At 52.1% G+C, this 18,639-nt stretch overlaps 1 protein-coding gene across 6 annotated transcripts in view; it reads right to left on the reverse strand.

Moving 5' to 3' along the window:
- CDH23 (cadherin related 23) overlaps window positions 1-18,639 on the reverse strand; it is a 412,201-nt gene that overhangs the window by 21,769 nt on the left and 371,793 nt on the right. For all 6 annotated transcript variants that reach the window (XM_054242941.2, XM_078345637.1, XM_078345636.1 and 3 more), the window contains 10 exons: window positions 14,174-14,395; window positions 13,769-13,888; window positions 12,650-12,830; window positions 10,009-10,142; window positions 9,335-9,544; window positions 8,397-8,504; window positions 5,145-5,247; window positions 3,757-3,882; window positions 2,836-3,039; window positions 671-1,129 (listed from right to left, as the gene is read on the reverse strand). In XM_054242941.2, coding sequence (XP_054098916.2) covers window positions 671-1,129; window positions 2,836-3,039; window positions 3,757-3,882; window positions 5,145-5,247; window positions 8,397-8,504; window positions 9,335-9,544; window positions 10,009-10,142; window positions 12,650-12,830; window positions 13,769-13,888; window positions 14,174-14,395 — 1,867 coding nt within the window. The remainder of the gene's footprint in view (window positions 1-670; window positions 1,130-2,835; window positions 3,040-3,756; window positions 3,883-5,144; window positions 5,248-8,396; window positions 8,505-9,334; window positions 9,545-10,008; window positions 10,143-12,649; window positions 12,831-13,768; window positions 13,889-14,173; window positions 14,396-18,639) is intronic.

Below are 18,639 nucleotides of genomic sequence, written 5' to 3' on the forward strand. Positions count from 1 at the left end.
GGTATCATGGCCAGGCACAGTGGCTCAGGCCTGTAATCCCAGCACTTTGGGAGCCTGAGGCAGCTGGATCATCTGAGGTCAGGAGTTTGAGCCAGCCTGGCCAACATGGTAAAATCCTGTCTCTACTAAAAATACATAAATTGGTTGGGCATGGTGGTGCATGCCTGTAATCTGAGCTACTCGGGAGGCTGAGACAGGAGGATTGCTTGAACCCAGGAGGTGGAGGTTGCAGTGAGCCAAGATAGCACCATTGCACTCCAGCCTAGGCAACAACAGTGAAATTTCATCTCAAAAAAAAACAAAAAACAAAAAACAAAAACGAAAACAAACAAACAAGGTATTACTTTCCTCTAAAATTGCCAACATGAAAATGTTATCATTTTTAATGCTGCCGTGAGTGTGGTGAGAGAGGTGCTTTCATACAATGGTAGGGTGAGGGAATCAGGAAGGACAGAGAAGCTGCTCAAGGGAGGGGGAGGAAGAGAAAGCAGAGAAGGAAGGAGCAAGGGGAGAGATGGAAAAGGGGAGGGGTCTGGTGTCACAGGGGAGAGAAGAGAGTAGCAAGGAACCAGCAGAGGAAGAGAAAGAAGGAGAAAGGAGTGGGAAGCAGGGAGCAAGGAGACTGGGCTGGGAGCTGGGAGAAAGGCGGGAGGGGTGCAGGCCCTGGTACCTGTGTTGATATTCACAGCAAAGGCATCCTCCTGGTTGGGTACCAGGCGGTCAGTGTCGTCCTTGGCCACAATGCCAATGATGTGGTATTCTAGCTTTGGGTTGAGGTCGCGGTCGATGGCCGTGACATTGGCAATGACAGTGCCTGGTTCAGCCGACTCCAACACACTCACTGTCTGGATGGGGTTGAGGAACTCGGGGCGGGAGTCATTGATGTCATCGATCAGGATGGTGATGATGGCTGTGCCCGAGAGAGGAACAGTGCCCCGGTCGGTGGCCACCACCGTTAGCCTGTAGGCCTCCTGCTCCTCTCTGTCGATGGTGGCATTGCCGACACGGATGACCCCGGTGGCTGGATGAATGAGGAAGCGGTCCTGAGCCCCGGCTTCTATTCGGTAGACCAGCTCCCCATTGAGGCCACTGTCCTCATCAGTGGCTGTGACGTGAAGGACTGAGAATCCTGTTGGGGAGGAAATGGAGTAGCTGCGCACAGTGGCCTCTTCCAGAAAGATCTACCAAGACGCATTTGTTGGTGATGTCCAAGTGGCCCTTCCTCATGACAGCCTTGACACATTTTCTTTTACACATTTTTCATATTTGCAATTCTATAGGAAAATGGAATATTACTTTATATTCTTTGATTAAACAATATTTTATAATGTAATGGTTATATATTCTACAAATGGTCTGCTTTCGTCTTTTGCCCATTTTTCTGTGAAATTATACAAGTCATACAATTATGACAACTTGACACTATATATATATATATATATATATATTGAGATGGAGTCTAGCCCTGTCACCCAGGCTGGAGTGCAGTGGTGTGATTTCAGCTCACTGCAACTGCCACCTCCTGGATTCAAGCAATTTTCATGCAGCAGACTCCAGAGTAGCTGGGACTACAGGCATCCACCACCATAGCTGGCTAATTTTTTTGTGTTTTTAATAGAGACGGGATTTCTATTTTGACATATTGGTCAGGCCAGTCTCGAACTCCTAACCTCAAGTGATCTGCCCACCTTCGGCCTCACAAAGTGCTGGGATTACAGGCAGGCGTGAGCCACTGCACCTGGCCTGAGACAAATACACTTTTCTGCTTGTTGTTTGCCTTTCAATATTGGCTGTAACTATTTGATGTAACAAACTTTAAATTAGTATGCATAGAAATTTAATATTTTTCCTTTTCAGTTCTTTTATGCTTAGTATCTTTTTATCCTGAAATGAGTTATTCACCTAAATTTTCCTAATTTATTTAGTGTTTTCTACTTTTTAATATTCTTTTGGTTTTTATTTTTGCACCTGATATTTATTATTTATTTTTGCATCTGATAGAATCTACACTAGCTTCCCCATAGGCTTCATTGCTTCCTTTATCACATCATTTTTTTGTTTGTTTTTTGAGATGGAGTTTTGCTCTTGTTGCCCAGGGTAGAGTGCAATGGCATGATCTCGGCTCACCACAACCTCTGCCTCCTGGGTTCAAACCATTCTCCTGCCTCTCAGCCTCCTGAGTAGCTGGGATTACAGGCATGCACCACCATGCCTGGCTCATTTTGTATTTTCAGTAGAGGTGGGGTTTCTCCATGTTTGTCAGGCTGGTCTCAAAGTCCTGACCTCAGGCGATCTGCTTGCCTCAGCCTCCCAAAGTGCTGGGATTACAGGTGTGAGCCACCACGCCTGGCCTTATATCATATTTTATTCTTTAATTTACCAGTATCTGTTTCTGGGCAATTTCATCCTGGAGTCTGATGCCCACAGTGCATGGCTTTACATGCTTTAGCTTTGTAATATGTTATAAAATCTGGTAAGCCAAATCTGGCTTATTATACTATGTTTTCCAAAATTTTCTTATTCTTCCAGAAGTTATATTTTGATTTTGATGGGAATCATGTTGATCCTATTTTGACTTTAAAATAGTCAGTGTTTCCATATGGGAATTCGGATGCATATACTTAAGAATCTTGTTTTGCAGACAAGACACGGAGGCTCAGAGGAGGGAAGCGAGGGCCCAGGTCTTTGGACTCCCTCTCCAGTGTGCTCTTCACTCACCCTGCTGCCCACCTCTATCTCCACTGGAGGCAAACTCTGTGTTCAACCTGAGACTCTAGTCCCCTGTGACCACCAACCAGCCCCTGGTTGGGAGTGAGGGGGCCTGTCCCTGCTTACCAGGTGGGCAGTTCTCCAGTAGGTGGACAATGAGAGTGGCAGGACTAAAGGTGGGCCGGTTGTCATTGTCATCCAGGATGGTGACAAACAGATGGGCCGTGCTGTTGAGCAGCCCGATGTCCTCAGCCAGCAGCAGCAACTCCAGGATGGGTGGTGAGAAGGCCTCCCGGTCAATGATGACACCTGACCTCACAGTCACCACGCCTGGCACCCAGTGCCGCCAGCCAGGGAAACACACAGAAAAGGGGTGCAGTGGGGAAATAGGGCAAGAACCAACAGGGAAAGAGCAGAGAAAGACAGAGGCACCATGGGGGACAGAGATGAAAGAGGAGCAGAGACAGTAGCACAATGACTTTCTTTCCCCCAGGCTCAACCACCCGTGCTGAGGGAGGGCCCCACACGTCTCCTGTGGTTGTCCCCTCTGCAGGTGCCCTCTGCTGTCCTCAAGACTCCTGCCTGGGAAGAGTGACCTGGAGCAGAGGAATGACCTTCTCTGTCAAGAGATGTGCTTTCCTGCTGGCACCTGTCACCAAAGCAACCTCCTGTCCAGGACCAGACTGATGTGACATGGTCTGGCTGGAGGACAGGAAAGCTGCTTTGGCTACTTCCGCTGGACTAGGGGCCTGAGCCCACAGCCTGGGACTGGGGACATGAAAGGAGTGGGCTGGGGGCTCCCTGCCTAGGCTGAGAGTTTGTGCACCAGCAGGTCCTGTGTGTTGTCTCCAAGCCTCTTCCTATGTCCTCCTGCCAGGCCCATGGGTGACATAATCCAGCTGCAAGGGGGGGACTCTGGGCTGTGAAAAGTGGGGTCTCCACAGACAGCCTGAGTTCGGCACTGAGAAGGGAAGCCCTCAATCCAGCACTGGGGCCATCCCCAACCCAGAGCCAGGCTGGGAGTGCTGGGTGGCACAGAGGCCTCACCGGTGCTGTTGTTGATGTGAAAGAGGCCACTCTGGGTGCCCAGCAGCTGGTAGGTCACCACGGCGTAGATGTCTTGGTCTGCATCCAGGGCCAGGATGGGCCCATTGAGCACCGTGAGAGGGGTCCCTGGGCCAGAAGGAGAGGGGTCACCACAGGGCCAACCCAGCCCCCTGCCCTCCCGCCTCCCCTGCCCTGTCCCGGTGAGCCATGGCTGACGATGGATGAGAGGGGAGGGAGGTGAGGTGGGCAGGATGGGGAGGCCCTGGCAGCGGGCCTGCGGCAGCCTTGGCAGACTGAACGCAGATGCCTGGGGAGCGGCCTCAAAGCCCTGCTGGGGAGAAAACACGAGAGTGGTGAGCAAGGCCCCGGCTGCCCAGAGCCACACCTGCCTTCCCAGCAGCCTTTGAGGCTGGCCGCTCCTCGGGAGGGTCTGGGGCTCCCTGACATCCCCTCCCCATGTGTGGGCCTCTCCTATCTACACATGTGTGCAAACAATGCTCTACCTTTGGGGATCTGGCCATACATGACTGGGAATCCACATGTGTGCATCAAGTTCTATGTTCATGTGGCCACAAGCACATGCTCAGAGCATGTGCAAGCCTAGGATTCCCCGGTTGTGTGCTCGTGTGCCTCTGCAGGTGGGCATGTCTGCAAACGAGTGTGTAGTGTCGACACCCATGTGCCTGTGTGTGTCTGTGCACATGTGTAACCCCACACACATGCCTTGATATAGCCACGCACAGGCACATGTGTGAACATATATACAGACAGGTTGAACAGTGACATTCACCTAGTGGGGATGCCCAGCCAGAGATGAGGAGCAGGGGCTAGGAAGACTGGAGGAGTGAGGGTGCTACCTTGGGGGACATCGAAGAGGAGATTCTGTCCCTCTGAAGGGAGGTGAGGCTGGTCAGTGCATGTGTGTAGAGAGAGGGCTACGCTGGCCTGCCCAGGACCCCCTGACCTCCCACTTCTGATTATAGATACTCCCTAGGGCTTCCAGAAGCCCGGGATGCCCTGCACTCCTGGGGTGGAGAGAGCAGTGGGGGTGGGGCCCACTCCCCTCCCGGGTAGTCCTCACACCTTAAATGCCCCTCTTGAGGGATGTTGGGGCAACTCTCAGACCACCCTGGGAACCAATGACCACGACTGTCTCTTCCAACCAGACCTGTGGCCTCTTTGGTGCTTGCAGGAGGACAGGCAGCTCCAGCCCATTATCCCCTGGAGCTGTGTCCATCATCCCCTGGAGCTGTGCCCATCCCTCCTCTCCCACACCCACTGAGGTCTATGTTCAGCTATGCCATCAGGCATAACGGAGGTCTTCAGGCATCCCAGGCCCCAGTGGTGCCTGGCAATGGCAGGAGCTCCCAGGTGGGCCCTGTACCTACCAGCGGGAGAGTTTTCCATCACCTCTGCCTGGTAGGTGCTTTCTGTGAAGAGGGGGTGATTGTCATTCTCATCCGAAAGGAAGATCAGAAGGAAGTCATAATCCTGCAAGGGGCAGAATGGGGCAGGCTGTAGGCCATGTTCAGCAAAGTGCCCCCACCCAGGTGGGAGGAGGGTTGGGAGGTGGGGGATTAGGGCACAGAGGCAGATGATGAGAAAAACCCATACCAACATGAACTCACATTTTTCAAAAGAAGACAAACAAGGGGGCAAGAAACATGGAAAAATGCTCAGCATTGCTAATCATCAGAGAAATGCAATGAACTGCAGTGAGATACCCTCTCACACCTGTCAGAACGGCTATGATTAATAAGTCAAAAGCAACATGCTGGGTGCAGTGGCTCACACTTGTAATCCCAGCACTTTGGGAGGCCGAGGCGGGCAGATCACTTGAGGTCAGGAGTTCGAGACCAGCCTGGCCAATATGGTGAAACCCTGAGTCTACTAAAAACACAAAAAAATTAGCCGGGTGTGGTGGCACACACCTATAATCCCAGCTACTTGGGATGTTGAGGCAGGAGAATCGCTTGAACCCAGGAGGTGGAGGTTGCAGTGAGCTGAGATCATGCCACTGCACTCTAGCCTGGGTGACAGAGCAAGACTTCATCTCAGAAACAACAACAGATACTGGTGAGGATACAGAGAAAAGGGAATGCTCAAACACTGCCCGTGGGAATGTATATTTCTTCAGCCACTGTGGAAAGCAATATGGAGATTTCTCAAAGAACTAAAGATAGAACTACCCTCAATCCCACAATACACCTCTACTGGGTACCCACCCAAAGGGAAATATATTGTTGTCTGAGAAAGATACTTGCACTCATGTGTTTATCAGCACACTGTTCACATAGCAAAGATACGGAATCAACCTAAGTGTCCATCACAGAGGACTGGATAAAGAAAATGTGGTATATAGGCCATGGGATACTGTCAGCCATAAGAAAGAGTGAAGTCATGTCCTTTGCAGCAACAGGGATGGAACTGGAGGCCATTATCCTAAGTGAAACGACTCAGCAACAGAAAGTCAAATACTACATATTTCACTTGTAAGTGGGAGTTAAATAATGTGTAACCATGGCTATACATGGAATAAGAGACATTGGAGACTCAGAAGGGTGAGAGGATGGGAAGTGGGTGAGGGTTGAAAAATTACTTATTAGGGACAGGGCATGGTGGCTCATGACTGTAATCCCAGCACTTTGGGAGGCCGAGGCAGGCACATCACCTGAGGTTGAGAGTTTGAGACCACCCTGACCAACAGGGAGTAACCCCGTATCTACTAAAAATACAAAATTAACTGGGAGTGGTGGTGTATGCCTGTAATCCCAGCTACTTAGGAGGCTGAGGTAGGAGAATCGCTTGAACCCAGGAGGTGGAGGTTGCAGTGAGCTGAGATCGCACCACTGCATTCCAGTCTGGGCAACAAGGGTGAAACTCCATCTCAATAAAAAGAAAAAAAGAAAGAGAAAAAAAGTACTTATTAGGTACAATGTTCACTGTTGAGTGAACCCTGAACCTAATAGATAATTTTGGGTACACTTGATGGCTCCAGTCTTCACCACTACACAATAGACATGTAGAACCTGTATTTGAATCCCCTAAATCTACACAAAATTTTTTTAATCTAAAAAAAGCCCCCACCAGGGTTCAAAGACCTGGGTTGAGGCCCAATTCTGGGCGACCTTGGGCACGTCGTTTCCCCTGTCTGGGTCTCAGTTTTCCAGTCTGGCAAACATGGATTTTAACTCCTTCACGGAGGTGTCGTGAATGGGATTTAATCCTGTTCCACCTCACTTCAGGCAGGCAGATGAGTCCTGTTTCTCAGACCCTCAGGGCCTTCCTGTTGCCCTGGTTGGAAGAGTTCATCCAAACTCTGCCGGTGCCTAACTTCACACCTGCCAACCCTGGGAACCTCCAGTACCCTGCGCGCTGTCATCTCCTCAGAGACAAGTGAACTAAGGTGCGGAGATGGGGAGTGGCCTTTCAGAGCCAAGTGGTGAGTCGGCGGCAGAGACCCGCCACTCAATGCTGCTCTTACTCAGGGCCCTCCTGACGCCCAGGTAAAGGAGAGGGAAAATGAGAGCAGGAAATAGAAAAACTGGGGGCAAAAAGAAGGGAGTAGAAGCTGGGTGCGGTGACTCACACCTGTAATCCCAGCACTTTGAAAGGCTGAGGCGGATGGATTGCTCAAGGTCAGGAGTTTGAGACCAGCCTGGCCAACATGGTGAAATCCCATCTCTACTAAAAATACAAAAATGAGCCAGGTGTGGTGGTGGGTGCCTGTAGCTACTTGGGAGGCTGAGGCACAAGAATTACTTGAACCCGGGAGACAGAGGTTGCAGTGAGCCGAGATTGAGATTGTACCACTGCACTCCAGCCTGGGTGACAGAGCAAGACTCCATTTAAAAAAAAAAAAAAAAAAAAGAAGAAGAAGAGAAGGGAGTAGGAAGCAGAGGAGCACCAACCACATGGGAGTGGAAGGGGCATGTAGCTTGTGAGTTTCTCCAGCCTGACATCTCCTCTGGCTAGACAGATAGGGAAACTGAGGCCCAGAAAGAGCAGTGCCTTGGCTGTGCCACACAGCTAGTCAGGAGCAGAGCTGAGATGAACTGAGTCTGAAGGGTCCTGGCTAGAGGTTTACTACAGTCTCATGGGCTGGAAGGACAGAGTTGACCCCCAACCTAAAGGGACTGTTTGCTTTGCAATATTCTCCCTTTAGTAAATAGCTCATTTCTTTGGCTTTTGAGGGGAGAGCCACCTGGAAAACGCAGGCCTTCCAGGACCTGAGAGCATGCTTGTGAGTGCATGCAGGCCCGTATGCCCCATGTACACATGGAGCATGTGTCCAGGTGTCAGTGGTTTGGGGAGAAAACAATGAGAGTTGATGTTCATTGAGTGTCATGCGCCAGGTACTGTTCTGAGGCTTTCGTGTAAATTGGCTCCTTCATCCTTTCCACAGCTTTGGGGTAGGTGTGATCTTCATTTTGCAGAAGAGAAATGGAGGCCAAGAGGAATTAACTGGCCAAAGCCATGCACCTACTGAAGGGGAGAACTGGGATTTGAACCCAGCACGTGTTCACTCCAAGGCCTGTGCGTCTAAGCCTGGCTATGCCGCCTGCAGGAGGGGTGATGTATTCTTTCTCCATGAACCTCCAGCTCCCAGCCCTGCTACCCACAGTGCCCTCCAGTCTCACCCTCCTGGCTATGCGTGGGTTCTCCGGGTTGTCCTTCACAGAAATGGTCAGCTTGTACTCTGGGATCCGCTCGCGGTCCAGGGGCCGGTTCACAGTGACGATCCCTGTCTGGGATGTAGAGGGCGGTAAGCTACATGGAGACCTGCTCCCTGCTTTCTACTTTGTCCCACAGACACCTGGCCTCCCTAAATTGCCTAAGAGATGGTCTAGAAGGCCAAAAATGTGAGCCAGCAGGGTCTCTCCAAGGCGAGAGTGACCCACTGATGCCCAGCCTCTGCTACTTCTTTTTTTTTTTTTTGAGCTGAAATCTTGCTCTTGTCTCCCTAGAGTGAGATTTCAGTGAAATCTCGGCTCACTGAAACCTCTGCCTCCTGGGTTCAAGTGATTGTCCTGTCTCAGCCTCTCGAGTAGCTGGGATTACAGGCACCCACCACTACGCCTGGCTAATTTTTGTATTTTTAGTTGAGACGGGGTTTCACCATGTTGGCCAGGGTGGTCTCGAACTCCTGACCTCAAGTGATCTGTCTGCCTTGGCCTCCCAAAGTGCTGTGATTACAGGTGTGAGCCACCGCACCCGGCCGAGACCTTGCTGCTTCTAAGGGATGGTCCTCTGAGGACTCCATGGTGTTGCTGGCCATCTACAGATACCTCAAGAGGCTGAGTGAGAACTTTGGTGCATCTTGGTTAAACCACGTGGTCCCACAGGTTCTGACCCCATCTCTGCACATGACAAGCCTCAGGGCTGGCTCTAGGTGGACTCCAGAGATGGCTCACTGGGGAATCCAAGATTCCATGCTTCCCACAGAGATGTCCTCATCCCAGTGGAGGAACAGGAGCCAGGTGGAACCCAGATGGTGGCAGCAGAAAAGCCTCTAGGGCAGGGTCCTCTTTTCCACTGGAAACTCTGGGAAGCTCCCTGGGGTCAGTCTTGGCCCTACCGTGGCATTGATGAAGAAGGCCCGTTCGCGGTTGCCCGCAGTGATGTTGAAGGTGAGGCGTGCATTGCAGCCGCTGTCAGCGTCGCTGGCCAGGACGTGGGCGACAAAGCTGGAGATGGGGCTGTTCTCGCTGATGGTGATATTCATGGGCAGGTTCAGCAGCACAGGGTCGTTGTCGTTGATATCCAGAACTCGGATCCCCACCAGCATCTGGGCCGGTCAGAGGAGGGGGAAGGAGGGGAGGAAGAGTGAGGGATGTTGCATGAAACCAAGGAGGGGTTACCCAAGGGTGGCGTTGAGGGAGGGAGGGCACAGTTGGTCATGGAGAAGAAAGAGAAATGGGAAGAGGAAGAAAGAAGAAAAAGAACATTAAAAAGGCAAGAGGATGAAGAAGAGGCTGAGGGAAGCAGGAAAGGCAGAGGCAGAGGAGGGGCAGTGGTGGAGAAGGGAGTGATGGGGCAGGAGTTGAGTGTTGAGGTGGGGCTGAAAGGTAGCCTCCCCAGAGAGGTACTGGGTGGGTGAGAGGTCTGTTAAGGGCCCTGGGGGCAGGCCTGGCCTGGCTCCAGGGCAGCCTGTGGCCTCTCTGGGCACAAGGGTAACAATATTTACAGGAATCTCTGTGGCAAGTACAGGGGCAGCAAAATGAAGCCAGTAGGTGGGGCCCCCAGACTTACTGTGGAGCTGAGTGGGGGCACCCCCCGGTCGCGGGCACAGATAGTCAGGTTGTAGAAGGCGATGGTCTCCCGGTCCAGCTCCACATCCTTCCGGACCCGCAGCACCCCTTCCACGGGAGAGATCACAAACTCCCCTGGGTGCCACCCAGGAGAGGCTCGAGTTAGTCGGGCACTTGCAGGAGCTGCGGAGAGCCCAGGATGCCTCTGGCTTCCTCTAGCAAGCCTCACTCGCCAGGGTTGGGGGACAGCTGGGGCCTGGGTCCTCTGGTGACCCCAGCTTCAGATCCTCATGAGACCTGCAAGGGCTGGGATGTGCAGGTGGGTGGTAACAGATTACCACCAGGGGTGCAGGTGGACATGGTCCACTCATATCCCCATGTGCCAGACAGGCCTAGGTAAGATGGTTATGTTGAAAAAGTGGGGGCTCCTGGCTACACTAGCACCCCCTTTCTAAGCAATCATGATCAATGAAGACATCAGGCGCTTGGCAATGTGTGATCTGTTCCAGATCCAATGTCTTGTGAAAAAGGATACTGGGAGGGCAGAGCTGACCACAAAGCAATGCTTTACTAATGGTGAATGCATAGGCACCAGGCAGGCAGAAGGGGACGGATGAGAGGCAGGGAAGCTCCCAATGCCTTCCACTCCGTCCTCATATTGAGCCACAATTGGAGTGCAGAGTGGGTTCCCTATGACTGTGGTGACCCTGATTTCCTTTCTCTGATGTTTCTGAAGAGCCTCACTGGCCCTATGGCTCCAGAGTCCTTTACTTGGCTGGGCTGCGGTGCCTGACGTCTGAAAGTCCAGAGCAAGAACCTCGGATTCTTAGACGCTGACCTGGAAGGCATCCCAGAGACTGTCCAGTCCCTTATGTCCTTTGGAAAATGAACTGGGGGCCCAGGGAAGGGTTACAACCTGTCTGCAAGGCCCATAAGCAAGTAAATGACAGTCCAGGATTCAAACCCAGGGCTCTGGTTCTTAACCCCTTGCCTCCCACAGGACTTGTGTTCTTTCCAGAGCCAACCAGGGCGGGTGGAAGGAGGAGGCAGTGGGAAGGAAACCAGCGAGCAAGTGTGAACCCAGATGGAGAGGCAAGAATGGTGGGGGCTGCAGTTCTGGCAAGAAGAAAGTTAGGGGGTGCAGCAAACCGTCACCACAGCATGTGTATACCTATGTAACAAACCTGCACGATCTGCACATGTACCCAAGAACTTAAAGTATAATAAATAAATTTTAAAAAAGAAAAAAAAAGAAGCAAGTTAGGGGGACATGAGCAAGGGAGCTGGGAGAGCCTACAGAAGAGGGGCCACCCCTCTGCAGTCCCTCAGGAAACGGAATGAGGAGAAAGTTAGTTACTTCCTTCACTTTCCCTTTGGACACTTGGGGGAAAGGGCCCAGAGTGGGGCACTGACTTGCTCGGGGACACACACCACAAAGCACTCAGCACACAGGGCACAGCAAGGACAGGGGCCCAGGCTCCCCCACAGTTTTCTCCTGCCTCTTCATATCCTAACTCACAATTCCCTAACTCACAAGATCAGCCTGTCCCAGTTCCACCTGCAGCTGTGATTTCCCACCAGCCCTTCTGCTCCCAGGCTCTTCCCAGTCCCTAGGCTTCATCCTGCCTCGGGGGGTGGAAGCTGCCTGAAGTAGGATTTCCTGAGCCTGGTACTCCAAGGTCTCCAAAGAACTAGGGATTCCCTTTCTAGGGTTTCCCAGTCCTGTCTCAAGCCCTGGCCATATGCAAGTAGAGGCCCTCCTGCTCTTCCCTCAAAAGCCAGGACGAGACACCATCACCACTCCCTTGAAGGCTCAGGAGGGCAGGCCCAAGGGGCCGGGGCTTGGGCCAACCTAGTTCCCCTGTGCAAATCCTCCTCCTCCGCAGCTTGCTCTGGGGCCAGACCTCCCCATCCTTCCACAACTTCTGGAGGTGGGAGGTTGAAAGCATAGGCTTTCGATCCAGTCATATCTACGTCTTCATCTGGACTTCATTCCCAGGCCTGCATCTGGACATAGCTACCACTGGCCGGAGCCGAGCTGAGGCTGCAGTCCCCACTGCTCCTGATTCTTTCCGACGCTGTCTCCCACACGGGCTCCTTGCCTGACCCTAGTTGGCCTTGGGTCTGGGGTCTCCTCTACAGTAATGAGTGAAAATGGACTTGAGAAGTTGCCCTCAAGGCCATGGCAAAGCTCTGCTCTTCACCCCAGCAGAAGGCGGTTAAGGGGTGACCATGAGATGTGTAGAGCAAGCCGGGCGCTCCGTTGGTGTGTGGGTTTGGGGTCCTGAGGGCGGGGACTGTGCTCTGCACGCACTGTAAGGATGTACTTCCTTTGTCTGCTCGGGGCCCTTCCTCTGGGCATGACACAGGACATTTTTTAATCATGTTCTTAAAGAGGTCTGTGTCCCTCCAAGTCTACCAGCTCCTGTTCCCAGATTTCACAGTGTTCTCATCACATTTCTGGGAAGAAAGGGTAGAAGATTATTTCCATCATTGTCATGGATGGGGAAACTGAGGTCCAGAGAGGACAGAGTCACATAATGGTGGGGTCAAATGCCTTGAGACTCCCCTTCTTATCTTCCCCCAAGTTGGTGGGCAGATGAGGCCCTGCAGGTGGTATGACCACCGCAAGCCCCACTCACCCAAAGGGTCTCCGTCCACGATGCTGTACTCCACCTGTCCGTTGGGGCCTGAGTCTCGGTCATGGGCCAGGAAGGTCCACACTCTGGGCCCTGGCTGGCCCTCGGTGACTTCAAATGGTCCCTCATAGTCCCGGGGGAAGGTAGGCACATTGTCGTTGATGTCATTCACATTCACAAGCACCTGAGATGGTGGGAAAAGCATAGCCAGCTTTGTGCTGGGCCTCAGTTCATTCCTCTGTGAAACAGATCTGATAATCCTGCCTCATGGGGCCCATGGAGGAATCATATGGGATAACAAATATGGGCAGGCCTTTTAAGCTATGCATGTCGGTGAGTTATTATCATTGTCAAAGCCTTTCAGGGGCATAATCATATTAATAATAATGCTATTGACTACAGATGGTGGTTCACATCTGTAATCTAGCACTTTGGGAGACTGAGGCAGAGCCAGCCTGGCCAATATAGCAAGACACTACCTCTACAAAAAATAAAATAGTAATACATTATCTGGGTGTGGTGGTGAATGCCTATAGTCCCAGCTACTTGGGAGGCTGAGGTGGGTGGATTGCTCTTGAGTCCAGGAGGTCGAGTCTACAGTGAGCTGTGATCAAGCCACTGCACTCCAGCCTGGATGATAGAGTAAAAACCTGTCTCAAAAATAATAATTATAGTACTGCTATAAACTTCTATTTGTTGCTGCACCGTGATTGTCTTAAGTGGTCTCATTTGCTCCTCCCACTCCTTAAAACATAGTTTGTGTTGTCCTCCTTTCACAGATGAGGAAATGGAAGCTTAGGGAGGTTAACTGACTTGCCCAGGGTCACATGGCTAGAAAGTGGAAGAGCAGTGACTTGAAACCCAGAGTTCATGCTTTTCCCATGAAGGAGAGGAGGGCAGGTGTTGCCATCTGTCTGACAGATACAGCCACACAGGGAGGTTCAGTGACCTCCTGAATATCACACAGCAAGTTTCAGTGAGTTGCTGAGATTAGGATAGGGGTCTTGGATTTAGGCATTTACCTTAGACAATTTTCCCCTAACCCTTTCCCCCATTGGAGCTCTGGGTCCTATCCTTCCCCCACCTCCAAGCCCAAATTGGGGCTGTGTCCCACACACCCACCGTGGTGGTAGAGGTGAGGCGGCGGGATAAGATGGGGCACTGGTCTGTGGCAGTGATGATCAGGGTGTAGCGGCCGTGGCTGATCTCATAGTCCAGCTCCTTGGTGGCACTGATAACACCCTAGGGACACATGGAAAGGACAAGGATGGATCTAGGGGTGGTGGGTCTGGGGCACCCTCTGATCAATCTGGGAAGTAGGCCCTGACATTGGAGCCATGATGGGGAACCCCTGCTACCCCTTAGCCCAGGATCCACTCCACCAAACCTTTCATCCTCCCACACTGAATGCCCCCAGTTTCCCCTAGACTGCATCTTTGCTCCATTCCCCCCATGGTGTCACTGAGCTCCTCCCCAATCCCTGGAGAGGCTTTGTCCCTTGTCCTGATCCTGCCATCAGCTGCTGACCGTGTATCTGTTGATGTGGAAGGTGTTGATGATGTTGCCTGCGACGATGGCATAGGTGACTGTGCCATTGGGTCCCTCGTCCAGGTCCAGTGCCTGGATGGTGATGAGGCTGGTGTTGAGCGTGTCTGGGCCCTCATCCAGCAGCACCTCATAGTGGGGTTGCTGGAACACAGGCGCATTATCATTCTCATCCACAATGGTCACGTACACGTGCGTGGTGGCCTGTGGAAAAGAGTGGGTCAGGTCCTTGGTTAGGTGGCCAGAAGGACTGAGGTGGATCCAGATGGCTGCTCTCCTGGGCTGAACTCACTCCATGTAACTCACACAGGAAGGCCAAGGGAGACGAAAGCAGTGGGGAGGTCACAGGCTGGTAGAGGAAGAAAGCTCAAAAGCTGCACCAAAAGCCAAGCAAGGTAACTGCTCTGTCCAAGACGGCACTTGCACCACCACTCCTACATTTGTGTTCACAGCAGACATCATTAATCAATCACAGAACTGCTGAGGCAAGATGCAAACTTGGGATCCTTGTTAGCACAGTGGTCTAGTGATTAAGACTGGCATATGGGCTGACTCTCGTGGTCACCTCAGCCCAGAGCTTTACCAGGGCCAGCATCCTATTGAGCCTAGGTGTCCCGTTAGACTACAAAAGGCAAGAATGTGAGGCATTTGGCCCAATGCCATATTTAAGCTTCATCTATTGTTCATGTAAGTGAAAGAAATACATATCTTCAGCATTTTCAAAAGGAGGACATTGGGTTTGTGGCAATTTTGTGGGCAGAATTTGCTGACCTGTGGAAAATAAGACTCACAGAACATAACTTCATTGCAAGAACAGCTTCTACAACATGCTCTCCTGTGATCGGCCATCTCTGCCAATGCTTGGGTCATTTGAACCACACGAAATATTCAGTCAATCAGAACTCAGCAATCAGTGCTCAAGAACCAACTAGAAATGGTTCTCGCTCCCTTTCCCTGCCTTTCTCCATTGAAGATGTCCCCTGTGGACTGACTGCCTTACCCGGGCTCCCTTGCTATTCAGCTTCCTGACTGGCTTGGCCAGAGGGAGGCCCTGGCAGAAGATGAAAGCAGGGAGGAGAAAGAGGCGGGGGTGTTTCTTGCACACTCTCCCCATTCCTCACTGCGGTTCTGCCCATGGCTGTGTTTCTCCTGCTTCAAGGCGGGGGTCCCCCTTTCATAGCACCAGCTTTCACTGGGCTCTAGAACATTGCTTCCTCTTCTTTCCCTTTGGACACGTGAGTGGTAGTGGCTTCCTGTGGTTGGATGCTAGTCTCTGGGTGCTTCACCAGCCCTCCTGAACAGTCCCTGTATTAACTATCTTCAGTTGAACCGTTTCTGAGTGTGCTATCTGTTTCCTGCCAGGACCCTAACTAATACAAACCATAATGAATGACTAATATAAAATAATAAGGTGATAATCACTGCAAAGACATCTGGGTAGAGAGAATGTGACTAGGCCATTGCCAGGCCAGAGAACAGAAAGCAGGTGGTACAAACAACTCAATGTAGGCAATTCACATATAATTTTTTCCTTGGGACTGGCTAGCTCTGGAGCTACCAATGGAAGGATGGGCAGATGGGCAGGGGATCTGGACCCAAGAAGGCTATCCCTGCCCCTGGGGAGGCATGATCCCTCTGAGATACAGCTCTGAATCTTGGGGGTGGCAGGCATTGGGTGTTTGCTGAAATGGTTTCCAAAGCAGGTAGGGATGGCAACCTTGAAAAGGAGCTATGTGACCTTGGGCAGGTCACATCCCCTCTCTGGACCTTTTCTGTCTGTTAATAAAGGACCCGGCTTGATTTCTAAATTTGTTTCTAGCTCAGATGTTGTGAGTTCTGGTCTGCTGTCATCAGCTAAGTGGACTGAAGCCCACCATTAGGGAGGCATTCCTTTGGGTTGCGGGGTCTCAATGAATCTTAAAATAACAAGCTCACAAGGAGGAAAGTGCATTATTTAACATTTCTCAAACTTTTCCACCAGAATGGAGAGGGAACTTGCACATTCTGAGGACTGCCCTAAATGGTTTGTCTCCAGAATGAAATATCTTTGCAATCTCTCATGTTCTCTTTGAAAGCTCATGTGGATTTTGCATCTTTCTCCATTACGTGTCTGTGCTTGTTTTGATTAAAAATAGCAGTGGAGTCCCCAAATATTCAAATAAAGATGACTGTCAAGGAAGGCCACCATGTCCATCTGTGGCTCTGCAGGGCCTGGGGGCAGCTGTGAGTACTCATGAATGGTGAGGGGCCCAGCCTTTAGCCCTCCTGGGCCTCCTTACCTGCTGGCAAGAGTACAAGAGGGCCACCTTGCAGGAAAGGGGCTGAATTTCAGCCTCCCTGTTGGGGAGGAAGTGCTGACATTTCTCACTTTCCCGAACTCACCCCCAAGACCCCCTGGAAGTGGGTCCAACCATTGTGCAGGCTGTAGGGGCTGGGAGTGGAGGGGCTGAACAGAATTTTGCCTTAGAGCTCTCCTGCTCTGAGACCAGGTCTGGGCTTGGTGAGGGAAGGTGGGTTTGAATTTCTCTGGTCTCTGGAGGAAGGAGAAAGTCTGTGCTCCACAGGCCCTCTCAGCTGAGCCCTTCCTGTCTTGCCTGGTGTTGAGGAAACAGTGGTTGAGGTTTCTGGATCATGGCCCTTGGGCAATGCCTGTGTCTCTCCCTGATGCAACCCCAGATGGCTCAGTAGAGAGCAGAATGGTGGGAGAAAAGAGGTGGAAAGGGGGAGGGAACTAGCCCCCTGGGGGAAGAGGTTGGCAGGGCAGTTGCTTCCCTCTAATTCTAGGCTCTCCTCGGCTGCAAGGTCCTGGGGCAGAGGGAGTCTGGTTTCAAGGGTGGTCTGGGCAAGGCCAGTCCAGGAAGGGTTGAGACAGGGCGGTGCTCTAGGGTCTTACCCTAAGGGACCCCACCTCACTTTTGCTAGAGGATGTCAGGGTGAGAAGGGCCCAGTGTCCACTTTATCTCAGTTGGCTTTGTGGCTCCCCTGGTGGAAAAGAGCTCACACTGTGTCAGTAGGAAGGGCCCTGGGCTGCTTCCCGAGGTGGGGTCACAAGGGCAGAGGCATGCCCAAGGACCAGGGTTATGTCCTGGCAGCCTCTGGGGCTCCCATCCTGGGGGAGGTCCCTGGCTCCAGGACGGCTGGGCCTGCACAAGGTCACTTAGTAATAACATGATGCATCAGCCTTCCTCTCTTGTAGCCTTCTCTGCCCTGAGAGCCAGGGCTAAGGGCAGGCACAGAGCCCATGACTTGGATCAGGCCACCCACAGGCTCCCAGAACTCCTGGCTCCCATTCAGCCCTCCCATTCAGTTCCTGACCCAGTCTGACTCTGGCTGTCCTCTGCTCCTCAGCCTAGGAGTCGCCTATGAACCCAAGATCCCTAAAGGGCCAGAAAAACAACTGGAAGTTTCAGCTAGACTGAGGCAAACTGAGTAAAATGGCTGGGCTCTCCCACTCCCGCAATCCCTGGTCCTGGCCACGGTCACCTCCACTCCTCCATCACACAATCACCCACTCATTCATTGGTTTGTCCATTCAGATAAAGTGCAATAAACACCTTCTCCATGCCCAGCTTTGGGCTAGGGACTCAGAAACATCAGGGAGAGGTCTGGAGGGCAGAAAAGCCGGAAGAAGAACCAACTAGTTGATTATCTCAGGCTGGAAGTGGTAGCCAAAGGAGGTGTGGATACCAAGGATTTGTGGGGGAAAAGGAAGGGTCAGGACATTTTGTGAAGTGGGAGGACTTGAGCTGAGCACTGAGGGATGAGAATTTGGAGAGGAGAGACTTCCCAGTGGTGCCAGCAGTGCTGGGTGCGGGTGCAAGAGCAGAGGCATTAGACGTGAGAGTGCATCAGAGTAACCTGCAGATATCCATGCACTAAGGAGGGAGGGCCCGTGCACAGGCAGGTGGACAGCTGAGGCCTCTGCAGGACAGGAACTTGCAGGATACGCTATGGGGCATCCCAACAGGTGTTGCCTGCATATCTGTGTGTGTCCTGGAGCAGTGATGTGCTGATCCTGGTGTGTAGTCCTGCACCTATTTTGTGTGTCTGTGTGCACGCATTTAAGATGCCTCAGGCTCTGAATCTACAGTTAAACTGGCTCCAACTTGCCTAGCTCTTCACAATGTCAGATTTCATCCACTCACTCATTCACTCACTCATTCCACAACTGGGAGTGCCTACCACATACCAAGCCCTGATCTGGCTGGAGGATGCAGGGTACAAGTCTCTGTCCCCTGACCACTCAAAGGCTGGTGGGTGAGGGCAGATGCAAGCCATAGTAACGTCTATAACGCTGTTAGAGGTCGATTGACCTGGCTGCACAGCAATAATAATCTTCTCTCTGGGCTTTAAACTGCCAATCAAGTAGAGCCGACGCGCTGGGACGCACGCTGGCTCTCCACCCACGGGGCCGGCCTCCGGAAAGCCCCTCCCACGGGGCCCTCGGA

This window comes from Callithrix jacchus, chromosome 12, assembly GCF_049354715.1.
Source record: "Callithrix jacchus isolate 240 chromosome 12, calJac240_pri, whole genome shotgun sequence".
Lineage (NCBI taxonomy): Eukaryota > Metazoa > Chordata > Mammalia > Primates > Cebidae > Callithrix > Callithrix jacchus.